The 23,206-nt window shown below is 34.4% G+C and overlaps 1 protein-coding gene across 1 annotated transcript in view; it reads left to right on the top strand.

The window, feature by feature from the left end:
* The window catches only part of ZCWPW2 (zinc finger CW-type and PWWP domain containing 2), a 96,908-nt gene that overhangs the window by 56,684 nt on the left and 17,018 nt on the right, over positions 1 to 23,206 (top strand). The window contains 2 exon segments of the mRNA XM_010357343.2: positions 180 to 297; positions 13,925 to 13,971. Of these exon segments, the coding sequence (XP_010355645.2) occupies positions 180 to 297; positions 13,925 to 13,971 (165 nt within the window).

Here is a 23,206-nt window from a genome sequence, read left to right as displayed (position 1 = left end):
AAATTTTCACAATTTTGCTGAATTCTAAAATAATAATAAAATAATAATTAGATACCAAAGTCTAAGAAATATACTATACAATGCTCCAAATTAGATTTTGTTCCAGCTTAATCAGTGGATTTTAAAACAAAGTTATATATTTAAAAAAGAATTTTATTCTTTTTTCTGTATTTATATAGCCAGAAAAATGTAAGAATAAAAAGAAGTGGTATAAAAGTGCACTTCAAGAAGCATATCTACTCTATGGATATTCTCATGAGCAAAGACTGGAAATGTGCTGCCTATCAAAACAACAAGGTATATCAATATTTTTTCTTTATTACTCCAAAATAAGGATTTATCCAAATGCATGTTTTCCAAAATATGTTTGCTCATTCAAAAATCTGTCTCTTTCTGTTCATAGGGAAATAGTATGTCATTGTTTATTGGAAAATTATTTTTATATAAATGGATAGCATATATTTTGTCCCCTAAAACAATTTTCAATGACTAAACATACACTCTATTTAAATGCAGGAGTTCTTGTTAGCACTTTTGTTATCTTCTTTACTTTTAGACTATCTACAGATCCCCTTGTGTATTTCAAAGGCATATATTTCACAATGGGAACCATAGCTTTAAATATATTCCTGGCATTAAAATTTCACTTGGATATGCTATATTATTACAGAACAAAGTATTTTCAAATGTTGCATTTTAAAATAAGTTCAGGGCAGGAATAGAAAATAAACTTCAACCTTTTTTAGGTGAAAAATTGTGATAATATTTCAGGTTATTTTCAAAGAAAGTTTTATTGAATTCTCAATACTCTGGTGTATAGTTAGCTTTTTAAATGAAACCATTTGAAAGATTATAGTAGGTTTGATTATTTTTGTATATATTTAACTTTTAAGTTCAGGGGTACATGTGCAGGCTTGTTATATAGGTAAACTTGTGTCATGGGGATGTGTTATAAAGATATTTCATAACCCAGGTATTAAGCCTAGTACACATTAGTTATTTTTCCTGATCCTTTTTCTCCTCCCACCTTCCACCCTCTGATAAACCCCAGTGTGTGTTGTTCTTCTCTATGTGCCAATTTATTCTTATCAATTAGCTCCCACTTATAGGTGAGAACATGCAGTATTTGGTTTTGTTCCTGCATTAGTTGCTAAGGCTAATGGCATCCAGCTCCATCCATGTCCCTGCAAAGGACTGATCTCATTCTTTTCTGTGGCCACATAGTATTCCATGGTGTACAGGTACCATATTTTCTTTATTACAGTGTACAGGTACCACATTTTCTTTACCACATTTTCTTTATCCACATTTTCTTTATACCATTAATGGGCATTTAGTTTGAGTTACTGTCTTTGCTATTGTGAATAGTGTTGAACACACGTGTGCAAGTGTCTTTATAATAGAATGATTTATATTCCTTTGGGTATATACCCAGTAATGAGATTGCTGGGTTGAGTGGTATTTCTGCCCCTAGGTCTTTGAGCAATCACCACACTGTCTTCCACAATGGTTGAACTAATTTACACTCCCAGCAACAGTGTATAAGCGTTCCTTTTTCTCCTCAACCTCACCACCATCTATTATTTTTTGACTTTTTAATAGTAGCCATTCTGACTAGTGTGAGATGGTATCTCGTTGTGATTTTGATTTACATTTCTCTAATGATCAGTGATGCTGAACTTTTTTTCATACGTAGGTTGGCCATATGTATGTCTTCTTTTGAAAATTGTTAGTTTGTGTCCTTTGCCCACTTTTTAATTTTTTTTTTTTTTTTGTGAACTTGTTTAAGTTCCCTATAGATGGTGGGTATTAGACCTTTGTCAGATGCATAGATTGCAAAAATTTTCTTCCATTCAGTAAGTTCTCTGCTCACTCTGTTGATAGTTTCTATTACTGCACTTTTTAGTTTAATTAGATCCCATTTGTAAATTTTTGCTGTGTTCCAGTTGCTTTTGGTGACTTCATTGTGAAATCTTTGCCCATGCCTGTGTCCGGAATGGTATTGCCTGGGTTGTCTTCAAGGGTTTTTATAGTTTTGGGTTTTACATTTAAGTCTTTAATCCATCTTGAGTTAATTTTTGTATATGGTATAAGGAAGTGGGGCAGGGTCCAGTTTCAATTTTCTGCATATGGCTAGCCAGTTCTCCCAGCACCATTTATTAAGTAGGGAATCTTTTCCTCGTTTGCTTTTTTTTTTTTTTTTTTTTAGACAGAGTCTTGCCCTGTCACCCAGGCTGGAGTGCAACGGTGCAATCTCAGCTCACTGCAAGCTCCACCTCCCGGGTTCAAGCAATTCTCCTGCCTCAGCCTCCCAAGTAGTTGGGTTTACAGGCACATGCCACCATGCCCAGCTAATTTTTTGTATCTTTAGTAGAGACGGGGTTTCACCATGTTGGCCAGGCTGGTCTTGAACCTCCCATTGCTTGTTTTTGTCAGGTTCGTTGAAGATCAGATAGTTGTAGGCATGTGGCCTTATTTCTGAGTTCTTTATTCTGTTCCATTGATCTATTGGTATGACACATTTTTAACTCTAAAAAGAAGATGATTGCCACATAAAATGATAAAATTTATTCATTTATTTATTTATTTAGATGGAGTCTCACTCTGTCGCCCAGGCTGGAGTGCAGGGACGCGATCTTGGCTCACCGCAAGCTCCGCCTCCTAGGTTCTAGCAATTCTCCTGCCTCAGCCTCCGGAGTAGCTGGGATTACAGATGCCCGCCACCACGCCCAGCTAATTTTTGTATTATCAGTAGAGACGAGGTTTCCCCATATTGGCCAGGCTGGTCTCGAACTCCTGAACTCAGGTGGTCCATCCGCCTTGGCCTCCCAAAGTGCTGGGATCACAGGCATGAGATAGTTTTTATTAAACTTAAATATGTTTAACTTGCTTTCTGCTTAGTGATTATAATCATTTAGTATTTTATAAGCCCCTTTTTGTCTTTATTACTTTAAGTTCTAAACAGATTACTCTGTGGATAGAAGGATCCGGACTTTGATGCTGACTGAATTTTAAAGTAGCAATGATTTTTTTCTCCTTTGGAAAACTTTAATTTATATTTACAAAAAAATGTATATGTGAAAAGATTTTATTTGAGAAAAAATTTAAATTTCAACCCAGCCACCTAAGTTTAGGATTTAAAGCAAATAAGTAGGTTTGAAAAGAGTGGAAAAAGAATGACAAATACACTACTCAGGTTTACTCTGAGACCATGAGAAGAGACATTTATTACTACAAATGCAATTTTATTCCTGTGCTGAAAATATAATGTCTCTGTTTATTAGCAATAAAGGTTGAACTCACTGTATTGTCACAAATACAATTTTATGCCTTGCACAGACTATACATTTTTGTTATTTAATCACAAAAGCCTTTTAGACATTTAATTTTTTGAACATTAATAGCTTTAAGTAATATAGTCATTTACTTTTTAAACTTATATCTATTTCTCATGAGGAGTAGACTTGCACTCTCAATTAGCAGTGGGTCCTTTGACATTCTTGCCTGTCCGGAGACTCTGAAGAAGGATTATTTCTGATTGGTTTTGCAGAAATAGCTCATTTTCTTGCTGAAAGTGTGATTATTTTTACATGCAGAGTTTTATGTAATTCAGCCTGATTATTGAGAGCCATATGCCTAACAGCTTTCATTTTGTCTCTTAAGTAGCCAAAATGGAGGGGCATGAACTTTTAGGACTTCAGAATTCCAGGAGTTTAGTATTTGCAGTAACAGGCTCACAATTCACTATTCACTATCTCCAAAGTAGTCATGTAATCCTTGTGTCTGCTTAGCATCCAGTGTAGATTCTGGTAAAGTATTCAGCTTCTTTCTGTATTCAAAAGTAGTTTTGAGAGATAAGTAGCCACTGTTTAGATATTTCACCAAAGATGAATAACTTAGCAGTAATCCACTTTTTAACCCAGCAACTTTAAAGGTTTCTTCACCTAACAATTTATTTTTCCAACCTAGAAATAAATTACCCCAATATTTAGCCTATAGTCTTCCTACCATGCAGAAATTGGTATAGTATTTTATCTGACTGCAACTCTCTCATTGTTGAAATATGCAGGATCTTTAAATATTTGTAAATTTTTTTTTCTTTTGAGATGGAGTCTTGCTCTATCGCCCAGGCTGGAGTGCAGTGGCCGGATCTCAGTTCACTGCAAACTCCGCCTCCCGGGTTTACGCCATTCTCCTGCCTCAGCCTCCCGAGTAGCTGGGACTACAGGCGCCCGCCACCTCGCCCAGCTAGTTTTTTGTATTTTTTAGTAGAGACGGGGTTTCACGGTGTTAGCCAGGATGGTCTCGATCTCCTGACCTCGCGATACACCCGTCTCGGCCTCCCAAAGTGCTGGGATTACAGGCTTGAGCCACCGCGCCCGGCCAATATTTGTAAATTTTTTAAAAAATATAACTTTAAATATAACCCAATCAGATTATAACAGTCTCACCCTCATAATTTAGTTGTTCTGTTTTTGTTGTATTTATTACTACTACCGTAACTAAGTAATTCTGCTGGGGCTAGAAAATTTTTTATCTTATATAGAAACATTCATTTTAATTATACTTCTAAAAATAAATAGACCATTATCCATAGAATAATGATTAATCTTAATAAAGATTAAGACTTTCTTACGTGCTCTACATTTTAGAATTGATGTCCTTATTTCTAACTTTTTCCCAGAATTATTTATATTGTTAAAAAAATTGACTTGATTTTTTAGAGCAGTTTTAAGTTCACAGAAAATTGAGTGGAAAGTACAGAGCGTTCCCATATATCTCCTCCCCACAGCCCCTAAACACACAACCTCCCCCACTATCAACATCCCATACCATGAGATCTATTTGTTACAATTGATGAACCTACACTGACACATCATTATCACCCAAAGTCCTTAGTTTACATTAGGGTTTACTCTTGCTGTTATACATTCTGTGGGTTTGGAGAAATGTATAATGACCTGTATCCACCATTGTAGTATCATGTAGAGTAGTTTCACTGCTCTAAAAATCCAAGGGTCAAAGAGTCAGATGTTTGGTTCACTTCCATATTGGATTGGCTATTCTGGGTCTTTTGCCTTTCCATATACATTTTAGAATCAGTTTGTTGATTTCACAAAATAACGTGCTGGCATTTTTATTGGGATTGTGTTGAATCTATATATCAAGTTGGGAAGAACTGGTATCTTGACAATATTGAGTCTTTTTATCAATGAACACGGAATATCTTCAAGTTTATTGTTTATTCAGTTCTTTTTTGATTTATTTTATCAGAGTTTGGTAGTTTTCCTCATTTAGATCTTGTACTTTTGTTTTAGATTTATGCTTAACTAATTCACTTTGAGGTTTGCCAGTGTAAATTCTAATGTGTTTTCATTTCAAATTCTACTTGTTTGGTACTGGTATGTCAGAAATCTATTTATTTTTGCATATTAACCTTGTATCCTGCAACCTTGCTATAATCTATTATTAATTACAGGATTTTTTTTGTCTATTCTTTTCGATTTACTACATAGATAATCATATTATGTGCAAAGAGACTTTTATTTCTTCTTTCCCAATCTATATACCTTTTATTTTCATTTCTCGTCTTACTGCGTTATCTAGGAATTCCAGTACAGTATTGAGAAGAGTGGTGAGCGAGAAAACCCTTGACTTGTTCTTCATCTTAGCACGACAGCTTCTAGCTTGTTACCATTAAATATGATACTAGCTTTAGATATTTTGTAAATGCTCTTTATGAAGCTAAGGAAGTTCCCCTGTCTTCCTTGTTTCCTGAGGGGTTTTTTTTTTTCTTCTTTATGCTATTAATGCGATTGATTAAATTAATTGGTTTCCAATTTTTGAACTACCTTGCATTGAATGAGTTAGAAAGTATTTTCTCTGCTTATATTTTCTGGAAAATGTTATGGAGAATTGGCATAATTTCTTCCTATATGTTTGATGGCATTCACCAGTGAACCCATCTGGGCTTGCTGCTTTTTGTTTTGGAAGGTTATTATATTGATTCAATTTCTTTAATAGTATAGGTCTATTCAGATTGCCTGTTTCTTTTTGTAAGAATTTTAGCAGAGTGTCTCTTTCAAGAAATTGGTCCATTTCATCTAGGTTATAAAATTTGTGGGCATAGAGTTGTTCATAATGTTCCTTTATTTTCTTTTAATGCCCATGGGATTTGTTATAATGTCTACCTATTTCTAATATTAGTAATATGTGCCCACCTGCCTCTCTCCCTTTCCTCCTTCCTTCCTGTCTCTCTCCCTCCCTCCCTTCCTTCCTTTCTTCCTGCCTTCCTTCCTTCCTGACTTCCTGCCTGCCTTCCTGTCTTCCTGTCTTCCTTCCTTCCTGTCTTCCTGTCTTCCTTCCTTCTTGTCTTCCTTCCTTCTCTCTCCTTCCTTCCTTCCTTCCTTCCTTCCTTCCTTCCTTCCTTCCTTCCTTCCTTCCTTCCTTCCTTCTTTCTTCTCTTTAGTCATCAATTTTACTGATCTTTCAAAGAACTAGCTTATGGTTGTATTGATTTTTCTCTGTCTACTGTCTTCAATTTCATTGACTTCTGTTCTTTTATTATTTTTTTTTCTTCTGCTTACTTTGGATTTAGCCTGCTCTTTTTCTTCTAATTTCCAAAGTAGAAGCTTAGATTATTGATTTTAGAGCTTTTTTCTTTTCTAATAGATGAATTCAATGCTATAAATTTTCCTCTGAACATTGCTTTTGCTGCATCCCGTGATTGATAACTTGTACTTTCATTTTCATTTAGTTCAAAATATTTTAAAATTTTTCTTGAGTTTTTTTTTTTTCTCTTTGATCTATGTGTTACTTAGAAGTGTGTTCCTTACTCTCCAAGTATTTTGAATTTCCACCTATCTCTCTGTTACCAGTTTCTGGCTTAATTCCATTTTGGTCTGCAAGGAGATATTGTATTATATCTATTCTTTTAAATGTGTTAAGGTATTTTTTATTGCCCAGAATGTGGTCTGTTTTTCTGAATGTTTCATGTGGGCTCAAGAAGGATGTGTATTCTGCTGTTGTTGGATGAAGTAGATTACAGATGTCAAATATATCCAGTTGATTGATGGTGCTTTTGAGTTCAACCGTGTCTTTACTGATTTTCTTTTTGCTGGATTTGTTCATATCTGACAGAGGGCTGTTGAAGCCTCTAGCTATAATAGTAGATTTATTTATTTCTCTCTACAGTTCCATCAGTTTTTGCCTCTCATATTTTGATGCTCTGTTGTTAGGTGCATGTACATTGAAGGTTGCAAGTCTTCTTGGAGTATTGACCTCTTTATTATTTTGTATGACCCTCTTTATTCTTGATAACTTTCCTTGCTCTGAAGTCTGCTATGTTTCAAATTAATATAACTCCTACTTCCTTTTCATTAGGGTTAGCATGATATACTTTTCTTTTAAGTCATCCATCTAGGCCATTAATATTTAAAATGATTATTTTTAATATCATGGATTAATAGTTGTCATATTTATTATTATTTTCTATTTATTGCCCTTTTTCTTTATTACTGTTTTTGCCTTTCACTCTTTTTCTGTCTTGGTGATTTTGAGATTTTATATAATTACATTTTCTTCCCTGTTGACATATCAATGATCAATTATACTTTTTTAAAACTATTTTTAGTGGTGCCCTTTTTCTTTGTTACTGTTTTTGTCTTTCACTCTTTTCCTGTCTTTGTGATTTTGAGATTTTAAATAATTCCATTTTCTTCCCTCTTAGCATATCAATTATCAGTTATACTTTTTCAAAAACTTTTTTTAGTGGTTGCCCTAGAGTTTGCAATATACATTTACAGCTACTTCAAATCTCACTTACAAATAATTATCCTGTTTCATGGGTAGTACAAATATCTTATGACAGACTATGCCTAATTCTTCCTTCTCATCCCTGCTATTATTGATATCATTCATTTTACTTATATATAAGCATATATGCATGCACACAAAAAGATGTATGCATAAACATACGTAATTAAGTATATCATGATTATTTTAAACAAACTGTTATCTGTTAGATCAATTAAGAATAAGAAAAGTAAAAAGTTTTTACTTTACCTTTACTTAGTCAGTTTTCAATGCTCTTCTTGTCTTTGTGCAGATCTGACTTTCTAACCTATATTATTTTTCTTCTCTCAGAAGAACTTCTTTTAGTATTCCTTGCAAGGCAGTTCTATTGGCAACAAATGCCTCCTTTTTTTTTTTTCTTTTTTTGCCTGAGAAAGTCTTTATTTATCCTTTACTTTTGAAAAATAATTTCACAGGCCATGCATTGTGGCTCAGGCCTGTAATCCCAGCACTTTAGGAGGCTGAGGCAGGAGGATCACTTGACCCCAGAGTTTGAGACCAGCCTGGGCAACATGGTGAGATTCCATCTCTATAAAAAATTCAAAAATTAACCAGGTATTCATCTATAGTCCCACCTATGCAGGAGACTGAAGTGGGAGTATCGCTTGAGCCCAGGAAGTTGAGGCCACAGTGAGCCATGATTGTGCCACTGTACTCTGACCTGAGTACAGAGCAAGATCCTGTCTCAAAAGAAAAAAAAAAAAAAAAAAAGAATTAAGAAATATGTTATCTAAATGAAAAAAACAAAAGAAAGAAAGAAAAGTAATTTCAGAGTGTAGAATTCTAGGTGGGTGGGCTATTTTGTCAACACTTTATTTTGCTCAAATATTTTATCGATTGCGTGGTTTTTGAGGAAAAGTTTGATGTAATTCTTATATTTACTCTTCTAGTTGGTAAAGTGGGTTATTTCTCTGACTTTTTTCAAGATTTTATTTTTAATCTTTTATTTTCTGCAGTTTGAATATGACATGTAGATTTTTGGCATTTATATTACTTGGTATTTCCTGAGCTTCTGGGTCTATGGTTTGGCATCTGATATTAATTTGAGGGAAATTATCAGTTATTATTGTGTCCATTTTTTTTTTTTTGTTCCTGTATCTCTTTTCATTCTAGTATGTCTATTACATGTATATCACACTTTTCTAGTTGTCACACAGTTCTTGGATATACTGTTTTATTATTTTTTTCAGCATTTTCTCTTTTTCAGTTTTTTTAGTTTTGGTGGTTTTTATTGATATACCTGAAGCTCAAAGATTGTTTCCTTAGCTATGTCGAGTCTCCTGATGAGCATATCAAACACATTCTTCATTTCTGTTTCAGTACTTTTGCTCTCAAGTATTTCTTATGAATCTTTCTTAGAATTTTCATTTCTTACATTACTCATCTGTTCTTGCATGTTGTCTACTTTTAACACTATAGCTTTTAGCATATTAATCATAGTTGTTTTAAATTCATGAGCTGATAATCCCATCATCCCTGCCATATCTTGATCTGGTCCTGCTGCTTGCTCTTTCTCTTCAAATTTTCTTTTTTGTCTTTTAGTATGCCTTATAAATTTTTACTGGAAGGTGGGCATGATGTTCTGGGTAAAATAACTGCAATCATGATAGTTTAGCAGTACAGTGGTAAGACATGAAGGGGAGGGAAAACATTCTGTGTTCCTATCATAAAGTCTCAGTCCTAGGCTGTAAACTTCATAAGAGCTTTCCTCCAACTTCCTTTTTTTTTTTCTTCACCTACATAGGTGGTAAAGGATGGCTACAAGGGGCTGGAGTTGGGTATTTTGCTTCCCCCAGGTCAGACTGGGGTTAGGCTTTGAAAATCCCTCAATAGGTTAGGCTCTGGTAAAATAGTTTCTCCTCAGGGCAGGCCTTGCTAAGAAGTACAGAATGGTCTGATTTTTTCAAAATGATTACTTTTCTCCTCCCCTTGATGGAACAAGGAGATATTTCCCTAATCTTCTCTGTGAGAACCTGGTAGAGCTCCTTTGGGTAAAACTCAACAAAAGTGTGCCCCTCCCACCATGACTAGGTCCCCCTGGAGTTTTTGTCTCAGGCTTATTCCCACAGAGTTTCTAGAAGTTTGTCAATTGAAGTTCATGTTTTCCTACCCCTATACTAGTTTCCACCCTGCTCAGGTGGGTTGTGATTCTCTGTATTTACCTGTCTTTTTCTCCAAATCTGGGGACAGCAGTTTCCCCAGTGACCTTACTTCTCCAAAGGATCTGAAAAGAGTTGTTCATTTTTCATTTTGCTCACCTTTGTACATGTTGTTGGACTCTAGTGGCAACCTTCTAAGCTCCTTACATTCCAGACCAGAAACTGAATGTCCTCTACATTTTTACGAAAATGCTTTCAGCTATCACAGTTAAACAAACAAAAACTGACAACTTTTTCAGAGTCCATGAATACACAAGGTTTAAAAAAATTATTTAAAGAAGATAAATCATTGAATTATGTTAATATTTTTAATTCTCTCTAATATGGTTGTAAGTAAAAAATCAATAACATCTGTTCTGGGTCATGAGTCATAACCACCTCTACTCATTTAGAACATTTTCATTTACTACCAGCAGCTCCTCTTTTGCACTTTAAAAATATGACTTGGATATAGCTCAAAGGAGGAGTGAAGGCCCTTTTCATTATCCACATCTACATTTCCTGTTAACTGCTTTTCACTCTTTATGGTGAGAGTCCCTCCATGCAGAGATTTCTGAAGGAAGGAAATTAAATCTTTCTCACAAGAGAAAATTTAGCTTTTAGAAGGCTGTTAATTTTTGCTGAAGTTGAACATAGACCTACTGTTATTATTAATAAAGAAATTACTACTGATCATAATGTTTCAAGTACTACATAAGAATTTTCCTTAGGCATTTGAAAATCAATGTGGTTTTTGATACTCCCCAAGGTACTCTACTTTTATTAGAAGATGGTTTTTATAACTTTTGAACATAAAAAGCTCCTTGAACAACAGTTCACATATTTCTGTTCCCAATTCATTGCCATGTTAGCAAATTTATGTAAGAATGAGGTATGTTTTGACAGGAAACATAGCAAACATCCATTTTGGTTAACTCTCTCTGTCCCATCCAGATACATAGACTCCAATTTTTAGTTTTTGAATTTCTTTTTGTTCAATTTTAACTATTTTTAATGATTGATATTTCATCATGACTTCTATCCTTATTAGAGATTTTCAAAAGAACAAAGAGTAAATTAACTTTTTTTTAAGATACAACAAAACTTATTGCATCTTGTTATTACTGTAAGGTTCTACTGGGCCCTTTACACATCATTAATCCCAAAATATACTATGAGATTTTCGTGATCTTATTTTTTCCTATTTCTTGAAACATGTTGCTATTTTATTATTACTCATCAATTATTTCCAACTATGTTAAAAAGATGAAAATAATTATTTAGATGGAAGAATGGTAGAGTCACCTAAAAAGATGATACAGTAGTGAAATATATAATCACTGAAGTGTTTTTCCTAGTATTCCAAAGATCAAGATCTCCCTCTGTCTTTCTTTCTCTCTCTCTCTCTCTCTCTCTCTCTCTCTCTCTCTCTCTCACACACACACACACACACACCCCATGTCTATTAGCTAAAATGGAAGTGAATATTTGTTGATTATCTGTTATCTTCAGACATTGTTTTAGGAGTTTTAATTAAGTAGCTTATTCTATTTAAATCTCACAATATACTAGTGAGGTAATCATTTTTACTCCTGGACCTAATTAAACTAAAGAGCTTTTTACAACAAAGGAAACTATCAACAGAGTAAATAGACAGTCCACAGAATGGGAGAAAATATTTGCAAACTCTGCATCTGAAAAAGGTCTGATGTCCAGCATTGATAATAAGCAAAAAATAACCCCATTAAAAAGTGGGCAAAGGACATGAACAGACACTTTTCAAAAGAAGACATATATGTGGCTAATGAGCATATGAAAAAATGCTCAACATCACTGTCCCTTAGAGAAATGCAAATCAAAACCATAATGAGATATTATCTCACACCAGTCAGAATGGTTATTAATACAAAGTCAAAAGATAACAAATACTGGCGAGGTTACAGAGCAAAGGGAATGCTATATACTACTTGTGGTAATGTAATTTAGTTCAGTGACTGTGCAAAGCAGTTTGAGAATTTTTCAAAGAACTTAAAACTGAACCATCATTTGACCCAGGAATCCCATTTTTGCAATATATACCCATAGAAATAGAAATCATTCTATCATGAAGATATATGCACACATATGTTCATTGCAGCACTATTTTCAATAGCAAAGACATGGAATTAATTTAGATGCCCATTAATTGTAGACTGGATAAAGAAAATATGGTACATATTCACTATGGAATACTATGCAGTCATGTGAAAGAACAAGATAATGTCCTTTCAGCAACATGGTTGGGACTGGAGGCCATTATCCTAAGCAAGACAATGTAGGAACAGACAATCAAGCACTGCATGTTGTCACTTATAAGTGAGAACTAAACATTGAGTACACGTGATCACAAAAAAGGAAACAATAGACACTGGGGCCTACTTGAGAGTGGAAGGTGGAAAGAGGGTGAGGATTGAAAAACTACCTATTGGGTACTATGCTTACTACCTGGGTGATAAAATAGTATGTACACCAAACCCCGCAACACACAATGTATCTGTATAGCAAACAAGTACAGGTACCCTTGAAACTAAAAGTTTAAGAAAAATAATTATTACCCCTGGTTTATAAATAGAGTCTAAGAGCATGTGCATTGTTTTATATCTTCCACTGTCTAATATAGTAGCTGATACCACGTAAATGATCAATATATTTTAATTAATACATTACAGTAATTTTTTTCAGGTAAAATGTATATTTCAGATTCATAGGAGATTTTGGATGAAATACATATACATTTTTAATTATAAGTAATATTGAACACTTACTGCATATAAAATGTGGTCCCTGCTTTTGAGGAATATTCTAGTCACAGAATACTTAGACATGTTCGTAACTAAGCATAATACAAAGAAGAAGGTTTCATGGCTTAATATGACTATGATTTTACAAAAGAGGTGGAGTTTTATCCTAATCAGAGGAATATCTGTAGTGGCACATAACCTTATACATTCATCAGTGGAGAGAAAGGGTGTTCCAGAAAGAGGGATCATCTCAAGTATACAGCTGGATACAGGAAAGAGGATAGTTTACATGTGACCAGCCAGTTGTAGGAATGAATATAGTAACCTGTTCCTCTGAGTTTCTATATTTTATGACAGCAGTCGTAACCAATAGGTACATATACACACATACATACTTTAGCATGTCTCAAAATAATATCCTGGGATAGTTTTTTATGAACTATTTGGTTACTAATTATTCTGTTTTTAGGAGTGGCATAATGAGGAAATGTACTAAATTTAGGAGTGGTATAATGAGAAAATGCACTAGTAGTTTCCATTCTTGCTGAGTCTTTCTCTGAGGCACTGTTGGTAGCTCAGTGGTCCCAAATGGAGATGACAGACAGTGTGGAAAAATTAGAGGTTTGTGATCAGATGGTTCTGGCCAAGCTGCATGACCTCAGGCAGGATACATTATTTACCTCAGCTGTGAAGTGAGGAGAGACTGCGTACTTTACAAGGTTATAATGAGAATTAAATAAGATATCTATATAAAGTCCTTGTCCCATGTCCAGCGTATAATAGATAGATAATGAAAATGGAGGCAGTTGGGATTCAATTCTAGATCCTATATGCTCCAGAGCACATAAGCTCCCCAGAACCTAGAAATCAGATATACTAGACACCAACTTGAGGACATCCAACTAACCAACTTTAAGAGAGGAGATTTGCCAAATAAGTATAAAAATGTGCATATTATTACTTTTGGATTGCATTGCTCTACTAAACAATGGGAAGCTCAGTTTATTAGCATATTAATTAAAGGGACAACTGGAACAAAATAATGTTATAGTAGTAATGAGAAAGTAGAAATTTCTCATTGTGTAACTCAGTATTTATTTGAACAGGAACATAGGCACTTTTTTGAAGCAGCCATGTTTCATTGTCTTACAGATAAATCCAAAACACATGACAAAGTTGCTGCACTGGCCAAGAAAGGGGTAAGATTGTGTTTTACTATATAAAATATACAAACTTCAAATTTCATGTAACACTATTCTTTAAAGAAAATTAAATTATTTAAAAACAATGACATACAATCCACTTTTTCTTCTAAATGTTACTTCAGTATGTTTCCTTTCTTAGGTTAATATGAGGAAATTAATATTTATGGTTACTTATATTAATGTTATAGGACTATCAGAAATTAGAATAGAGAACTGTAAGTAAACAAGTAAATGAGTGCTTTTACTTAAATTATATTTAATATACATACTCATATACTAAAATAGTTTTATATACTATATTACTGTAATGTGAGTACACAGTCTCATAGAAAATTTAAGTAGAATTTACTGCTCAACATGACATCTACCTTAAACTTAAGTAGAGAACAGTATCAGCCATCTTAATGAATTTTCTGAACCTGGAATGTTTTAAATGAAAATTGTCAGCAGCATTTTTAAAGAATTATTAAAATGTAATACATTATTCTGAATATTGTATTCAGAGAGTTGTTTAACTCTACTTATTGTCAAAAACGTGGTTAAGATAGGATGAACCTTGACATTCTCCTCAAGAGATGATGTTCTTACCACTAAATAAAGAGAAAGAGTTGGTGCCTAAAACAAATACTTGTGGACATATACTAGTGCCACAATAAAAAGGAATTATGATAGAACGAAAAGCCTATGGTGAGATTTCCCATGCTGAGTGGTGAAGCAGAGCAGACCCAGGGAAGGTCAAGTGTAACCTCGAGGAACAGAAAAGGATGTTGGGCGTGTATCTACAGATGATTAGGCAAAGGATGGGCATCATGTTTGTACTCTGAATATATACATTTGATGAGTCCTTCTAAAATCAGGTGTTGTTTTGTCTTTTTGCTTTTTGGCTTATAAAAGGAATCTTGGCTGTTCACTGGCTGAATATTGTTCAGCTCCTTTGCAGAGAGGAATTCAGTATCATAGAAAACAAGGTTGCCCTTTATAAAAGAAAGGATATAGGTCTTGTGTGTTCATCTGGAGATTTAGACAGGAATACGTGAAGTAGCACAGTATTGTTAATGTGGATAGGTTTATTTTAATCTTTGCTAAATGATATTTAGAATCAAAGACTATAAAGATAATAACTAATGTTTCTATATATTGCTTTATTTGTACCAGTTTTTCTTAACAAAGGCAGTACTGTTCTCAGGGTCAGTGCCATGGGCCAAGTCTTTGTTATTGTAAACAGTGCATAAATAAACATACATGTGCATGTGTCTTTATAGTAGAATTATATATAATCCTTTGGGTATATATCCAGTAATGGGATTGCTGGGTCAAATGGTATTTCTGGGTCTAATTCCTTGAAGAAATTCCCCTCACTGTCTTCCACAATGGTTGAACTAATTTATACTCCCACCAACAGTGTAAAAGTGTAAAAGTGTAAACAGTGTAAAAGTGTCCACCTCCTCTCCAGCATCTGTTGTTTCCTGACTTTTTAGTGATCGCCATTCTAACTGGCATGAGATGATATCTCATTGTGATTTTGATTTGCATTTCTCTAATGACCAGTGATGATGAGCTTTTTTTCATATGTTTGTTGGCCACATAAATGTCTTCTTTTGAGAAGTGTCTGTTCATCCTTCACCCACTTTTTGGTGTGGATGGTTGTTTTTTTCTTGTAAATTTGTTTAAGTTCCTTGTAGATTCCGGATATTAGCCCTTTGTCAGATGGATGGATTGCAAGAAATTTCTCCGGTTCTGTAGGTTGCCTGTTAACTCTGATGATCGTTTCTTTTGCTGTTCAGAGGCTGTTTAGTTTAATTAGATCCCATTTGTCAACTCTGACTTTTGTTGCCATTGCTTTTGGTGTTTTAGTCATGAAGTCTTTGCCCATGCCTATTTCCTAAATGGTATTTGCCTAGGTTTTCTTCTGAAAATTGCCTAATTATACCCTTACCCATTTTTTCTTGGGCTTGTATTTTTTCTGATTGATTTGTAGGCATGGACACTCTTATTAGTTATTAATAATTTGTCAATATGTTACAAACATTTTCTGATTTTCCTTTTAAATGTTTTGTAGTTCCTTTTCTGTATTTATATAGTAAAATTGTCTCTTTTGGGGCATTCAGTGTTTTTTTTCTGACATACTTTAAAAGACTGCTTTTTTGTTAATATAAAGTATGTTTCACAATTCACTTAACCTTTCTTCTATTGTTGTTGGTAAAACTGATGAAAAGCTTCATCAGTATAGCTTTCTTTCCTACCCTATTTGTTGAATTGTTTTTTTAAGGACACTTCCCAGTAGAAGGATTATGTTGAAGTGTTCTCATCATCAGTGCTTGCAAATGCCATAATTGTCATTGACAAGTATTAGTAATAAAGATGTTGTTGCCAGTTTACATTATAACTTGTTGTTGTTGCTATAACATGAGGTAAAAAAAATCTATGTACCAATTTAGGGAAAAATTTCATATTTATAATATTAAATGCATCCATGTAGAAACATAGTTTGATTCTCTATTCATTTTTTCAATAGAGAATTTTACATATTTCTAGTTAACTCTATCCCAGATATTATTACTAACTGGAATAGGATCTATTTGTTAATTTTTTGCTTACATACAGAAATTGTATGTATCTTTTTCCCTAAAACTTATTAATACCAATAACTTAACTTACTATTTGAACAACAAAATTAAGGACCACTTTCTTGATTTATACATTTCAGTATGAGGAATTTCAGCTATTATGTTTTCTGATAAAAAGCATTTCTCTCCAAAGTTATTACAAAAAATTTCCGTAACAAGCAGAAAATTTTCATTAGCCCAATTAACAGGATAAGTTGCTTACATTTTATGACTAGATGTCTGGATATTTGTGTTAATTGCTAAGCTTGCTATTAATATGGAATTCATGTACTGCAACTCACTTAATTTATTTAGCTTTATATGCATCCTTCCCAGAAGATAAATATATTATAGCAGATTCCTACTGCTGGGTTCTAGCCCTAGGCAGAGAGAAATCTCAGAAAAGAATAGCAAGGAGCAGAATCCCTTGGGAAGAGTCACAGTCAGGTTTCAAAACTCATTTAATTTCCTTTTGTATTCTACTTTGTGGGCATTATTCACCTTTCCATAGGCCAGTGTCCCCCTGACTTGAATCATTCAGGTATTCCATCACTATTTTGCCATTTTCAGTACTATTAATATAGTTTTTTTTTTTTTTTTTTTTAGTTTTTAGAGAAGAAATTTTCAACAAATTGAGTTTAAAGATCGAATTGGCTTTTATTAGTGATTCATGAATCTGGCAGCATCTTATCTATGAAATAGAAGAGTGCTCTACTGGGATTAGCAGAATGATCAGCTTTTGTAAGGCAGCTCCAGTAGGAAGAAGGAAACAGCATTATGCAAAAAAACTAGATTGGTTAGCATCAGGTTACTTCAAGTTACTCTCCTTGTGTGTCTTAAAGCAGAAGATACTTTCTTATTATGCAAGCTCAGATTGACTGGGACCCTTATTATTGGTTGCTGTGAAATCTTCTGGTTTTTGGAAAACTAGCTCATGTCTCAGTTCAGTTTGATTACATGACACCTAGTGTGAGTGACTCCATTCTAGTTTGGTCTGGATTATTGGGGTCTAGTGCAGGGGCACAGTCCACAATGACTACCTCCTATAAATTTTATTTAGCCAACTTGACTCACCTTTTTCATAATTTAAATTTTTATTGAAGTAAAATTTAAACACAGTGAAATGCAGAGATCTTAAGTGTACAATTTGATGAATTTTTCTTAAATATATATACTCATAAAACTACCATCCCTAATCAAAATAAAGAATTTTCCCTACCCAGAAAGTTTCCTAATGTAAATATTTATCCATTTTATCCATGTATTACTTTAAATCATCAGTGTAAATCTTAACATACAAAGTTCATTTTTCTTTTTTTGAGGCAAGGCTGTTGCCCAGGCTGGCATACACTGGCGTGAACACAGATGGATCAGTGACGCCTTGACCTCCTAGGCTCAAGTGATCCTTCTGCCTCACCCTCCCAAGTACCTAGGACCACAAGTGTGCACCACCTTGTCTGGCTAATTTTTGTATTTTTTTGTAGAGACAAGGTACTCCTGGGCTCAAATAATCCTCCCACCTTGGCCTCCTGTAGTGCTGGGATTACAGGCATGAGCCACCCACACCCCACCAGAAAGTTGTTTTCATACTAATTTCATTTGCCCTATGCTCAAAATCTGTAGAGGGAAACTGCCTCCTTATAAGGCAGTATTAAAATGCCCTTCCAGAGGGTGATTTTAACAAGATACTCTTTAGTAACTTCATAACTCACCCTGCTTGATTAAATTGCACGATTTACTTCTTTTATCTTGAATTAAAGTCTATGGGAGTTCTATAGGATAACAATTAGTAGTAAAATATTACAATTAGAGAAAATAGATAAATCTCTTATTCCAAATCCTTTTACACACCATTTATGAAGGCAAGCAAAGATCCCTTGCTTCAGAATACCAATTTTCTGGTGCAGATTATTGTATTTGCTCCTTAAACAAAGAAGAAAAGTCTTCGTTGAGACTTATATATTTCCTTAACCCTTTTTTGTATTTGATTTTCGCTTGATGGATCTGACTTCAGCCAAACTGCCTACTTGTGGTTTTCACAAAATGGCCAGTGGGAGTGGGAGGAGCTGAGGAGTACAGGGTAAATGCGTGTCAAGGATGAGTATAGCAGAGTTGAAAACTCCTTTGTTTTTCTCCCCTGGAGAGAAAACAATAGTATGCTATAGTGTGAAGACCGCACTATTCCCCAAGTTCACAGGGCATGTAGTATAAGAAATGTTGGCTAGCAAGTAGCTATAAGGGGAAGTTTTTCCATCCACAGGGCTGCTGGCCTGCTTATTGTTGCTAGGGTTGCAGTTGAGTTGTAAGGGGCTGTTCTAAGAAAGTAGAAGTGGAGAGAGGTATAGTGATGCCTTCCTAAACCAGTGTTTTTTTTTTTCCCAGTTCAGTGAATGGTTTGTCTGAGAAAATTCAGAGTTTAATTATGTAAATCTGGTTTTTGGTAAACAAACATTGAGGTTTATCTATCAGTGATTTTCTCTAGTCATTTAAAACTTCTTTTCATCCTTGTTACTAAAAAGCAAACACAAAAGTATCCTTTTTGAATGTCACTGTTTATAATGACTAGTTTTGTATTAATTTTTCTCTATACATAATGTCCATTTAAAAATTCAGTTTAGATTATTTTACTTGGAATTTGAATTTGATGTCACTTAAAATCTGGTGCTGTAGATTCTAAAAATTTGAAACTTTTCAACCATAACTCTCCCTGTTTTCTATTCTATATTTCAACTTTGAACCAGAAAGCAAGAAATATGATTCCACAAAATGTGGCTGCCCTTTTTTTAAGAAACAAAATCTTCCTCAAATACCAGTTATCAAATGCTGAACAGTTGCCAGATGTTGTCCTTTGTTATTTGGACCTACGGCTGTGGAATGCAGTTTTCTTCAATGCATTTTGCTGATTGTATTTAGTACAAGTGTAATCCTTTCTCTCTGATTCAGAGACACATAAGCCCTATTTCTAACTTCAGACTCCACACAAAATGAATCTGAGTTTCCTGTGAAGTCTGGAATATTTCTTGCTCACCATCATCATCTTCACTCCATTCCATTAAAACCAAAACCAGTAGTACCTATCAATAAGTTATTGATATAATATAGAATAGGAATTTGAATAATGAGTTTGTATTTTATGGATTGTAGCAATTATACTAGTTATATTAAGTGATTTTTTCTATGCCTAATAGTTACACTACTATTCTACTTGCAAAGGGGAGAGATATCACCAGAAAAAATACAATGTCAGTGAAAAGAAAATTGGCTTATAGCAGAATTCAAGCCTACAGTTTCAAATTTATGAGCATTTGGCTTTTGTCCGCAAGTCTTTCAACTTTTCATTTATGTTAAATGACACAGACCTATTTTCTTTCTTTAAAAACCTATAAATTACTACTTCTAAAATTATTTAAAATTATAATGACTTTGAGATATTCTTTGTCTTTTTGTTTATGTAGTTAATACCTTTACTTTGCCAGGCAGGGTGGCTCATGCTCATAATCATTGCACTTTGGAAGGCTGAGGCGGGTGGATCGTTTGAGCCTGGGAGTTCAAGACAAGCCTGAGTAACTTGGTGAAACTTTGTCTCTACTAAAAATACAAAAATTATGCCAGGTGTGGTGGTGTGCATCTGTGGTCCCAGCTACTCAGGCTGAGGTGGAAGGATCCCCTGAGCCTGGGAAGTTCAGGCTGTAGTGAGCCAAGATTGCGCCACTGCACTCTAGCTTGGGTGACAGGAGTGAGACCCTGTCTTAAATAGTGATAGTAATAATAATAATAATAATAATAATAATTCTTTCACTTTGTTCCAGAAATAATTTGCTGCATCATGAAATGTTTATATTAAAGATGCATCTTAAATTTATACTCTCCTACACACTAGACAACATTTTAAAAATAATTTTTTAAATGTTTTAGTTGTGCTATTGTGGAGAGTCTGTCTATTCCTATGTATGAGAGAGATCTTATGCATTCTACTGAAGGTAAATGCTTAAAGCATTTGACAATGATCCATGAGTTGAAAAATCAGGCTGGTTATCCTTACTATTCTAGCTGATATGGAGAAAAATTATAAAACAAATAATGAAACACTTGACATTCATTCTTTTGTCCAGAAAAACAGCATAATATAGGTACTATAACCACTGAATATTCTCTGCATCAGCTTTTTAGAATGTAATTGAAACACATAGATTCTAGAAAGTCTTCCCTAAAAACAGTATCTTCTCCCAACATTCCCCTTGCTAAGATACCTGTTGGCTTTAGGAAAAAACTGTACCCAAGTAGGAATTGTTTCAACTGATTTGGATTTTCAGAAAGCCTACAATTAGAGGTCAGATAATCTAATTTACTGGCTCTATTCAATCAGCTAAGCAACTGTGTCACAAATTCTGCTTTCCATGGGGTTTGTCCCTCCCTGGACACCCTGTCTGGATTAGTCCTTAGTATTCTTAAACTCTTTATAATTATAAGTGAAATCTGTTCTATTACAAAAAGAAATACCTGGATTTTCATGGTCTATCTCTGGTATATATAGTCAAAGACCACTAAAAAATAAATGTAAGGCTTTAAAAACTATCAGTGAAGCACCAAATCATAGAGCTCCTTGAAGTTTCCTGGTACTCCTGTTCTCAGTCAGGATTGTTAAGTGTTAATCAAAGGCCTTTTATGCCTTTTGTTTAAGGTGGGCTGGTGATCAACTGCTATTTTTAGGGAAAGTGCTGTCTTGTGTCTCAGCTCACTGCTTGAATACACACTCCAGTGTTCTCTTTGATAAGCCCCTCAAAGCAGAGAAATCCACAGTGCTTTATTGTAAACTTACACATGGCTGAAGAAGAGAGTGAAGGGAACAGCAAGATATAAGTCATATTGTCAGGGACTGGTCTGTTCAAATCTCACAGGAATGAAGAACTCTACTAAAGGTTGACTAGACTGGAGCATGTAGCAATTGATGATTGACATTTATATAAGAAACACTAGATTTGTGTTCTTTCTATTGAAATAGTGTCTAAAATAGGGCCAGCAAATGATCATTTTAATTCTCCCCTCCTTTTCAAAGGAAAGTTGAAAGCAATCATTGTCTAGGCCCAAAGACTTAACTATATCATCTCTACTCTCTGGATACTCAGATTAAGTAATAACCATCATTTGCAGTGCTACATGTAACTAGTTTTCATCCTTATTCTAAGCAGATTTTTCAAAGGGAAATGAGGATATTGGCTTTTTCTTGTATATGATAACTTTTGACAAGGAGTTTGTGTACATTATTCAAAGCACACAGATTCACTTTTGGAAATTCTGTCAAAGCAGGCAGCTCTTTAGTGATTATTGACTGACAATTACTCTCAAAAGAAGATTACAAAGCATTTATGTCTTCCCTGAACATAAAATACTGAATCAAAATTTCACACCCTCAGATTTAACAGAACTAACAGACTTCTTCTTTTTGTTTAAAAATTAAAAAAGAAAACTTCATTTAGCTGAATAGTGACTTAAGGAAATGGGCAATGTCAAGTCAGTTTACGCAGATTATATAAATCTAATGTAAACACAGTTCTATAGATTTTCTGTCCTTTGCAATTAAAGGCAATTCTGTCATTTGTCATTCCAGTCAGCAATCCTAATTATCATTTTGTGTATGTGTGTGTATATAAATAGATAGAGAGAGAGTCTTTCCGTATAACCACGTTGTTTTTTACACTCCACAAGGAAAGCGTTAATACTTACTTGATTTATTTAAACTCAGTGACACATAGTGTGTTATATTTGTGTGGATAGGTGGGAAGCATTAAATTAGTGCCTCAAAAACTTTAATTTGCTGTAGAGTCATCTAAGGGGCTTATTTAAACACAGATTCCTGGGACCTACTCCCAGAGTATCTGATTCAGTAGGCCTAGGGTGGGCATAAAAATTTGCATTTCTATCAAGCTCCCAGGCATTGCTAATTCTGGCTATTACTCTGAATAGTAATAGGCTAGACAACATTGGAGAATCAGCTATTCAACGGTAGAGAGAGAAGTGGAAGGGATGGGATAGGTAAATATTATAGTATCTACCTGTAGTGGGTTGAATAGTGGCCCCCAAAATATATGTCCATCTGGAACCTTAGAATGCGACCTTGTTTGGAATAATGGTCTTTGCAGATGTAATCAAGGTAAGGATAGTAAGATGAGTTCATCTTGGAGATGGGCCCTAAGTTTAATGAGTGCCCTCACCAGATACAGACTTCTATCCTATATTACTGTAAGATAATACATTTCTCTTGCTTTTCTGTTTGTGATAATTTGTTCCATCAGTCCTAGGAAACTAGTGTACTACCCAAGCTCCTACTACACCAGAATGCTAAGTTCCCTCAGTCATATGCTGTAAACAAAAAGGGTAGAATCTGGACACTGGTCCAGAAGTAAACAATGATTGAACAACTAACTGGCAAGCAGAGTTGGATATTTTCTGATGTTATTTTCTCTTCCCCCGAATACTTTGAGGTAAATAATCTTTGGTATCATTTAACAAAAGAAGACCTTGAAATGCCAAATAGTCATTTAGGCCACAAATATTGATTGTTTATACCAGACTCTTGCTGGCTATTGGAGTGGTCAAGTGACTTGCCAAAAGTGACACAGCCA

This window comes from Rhinopithecus roxellana, chromosome 1 (genome assembly GCF_007565055.1).
Source record: "Rhinopithecus roxellana isolate Shanxi Qingling chromosome 1, ASM756505v1, whole genome shotgun sequence".
In the NCBI taxonomy this organism is placed as follows: Eukaryota; Metazoa; Chordata; class Mammalia; order Primates; family Cercopithecidae; genus Rhinopithecus; species Rhinopithecus roxellana.
This window is presented reverse-complemented; position numbering and strand designations above follow the sequence as displayed.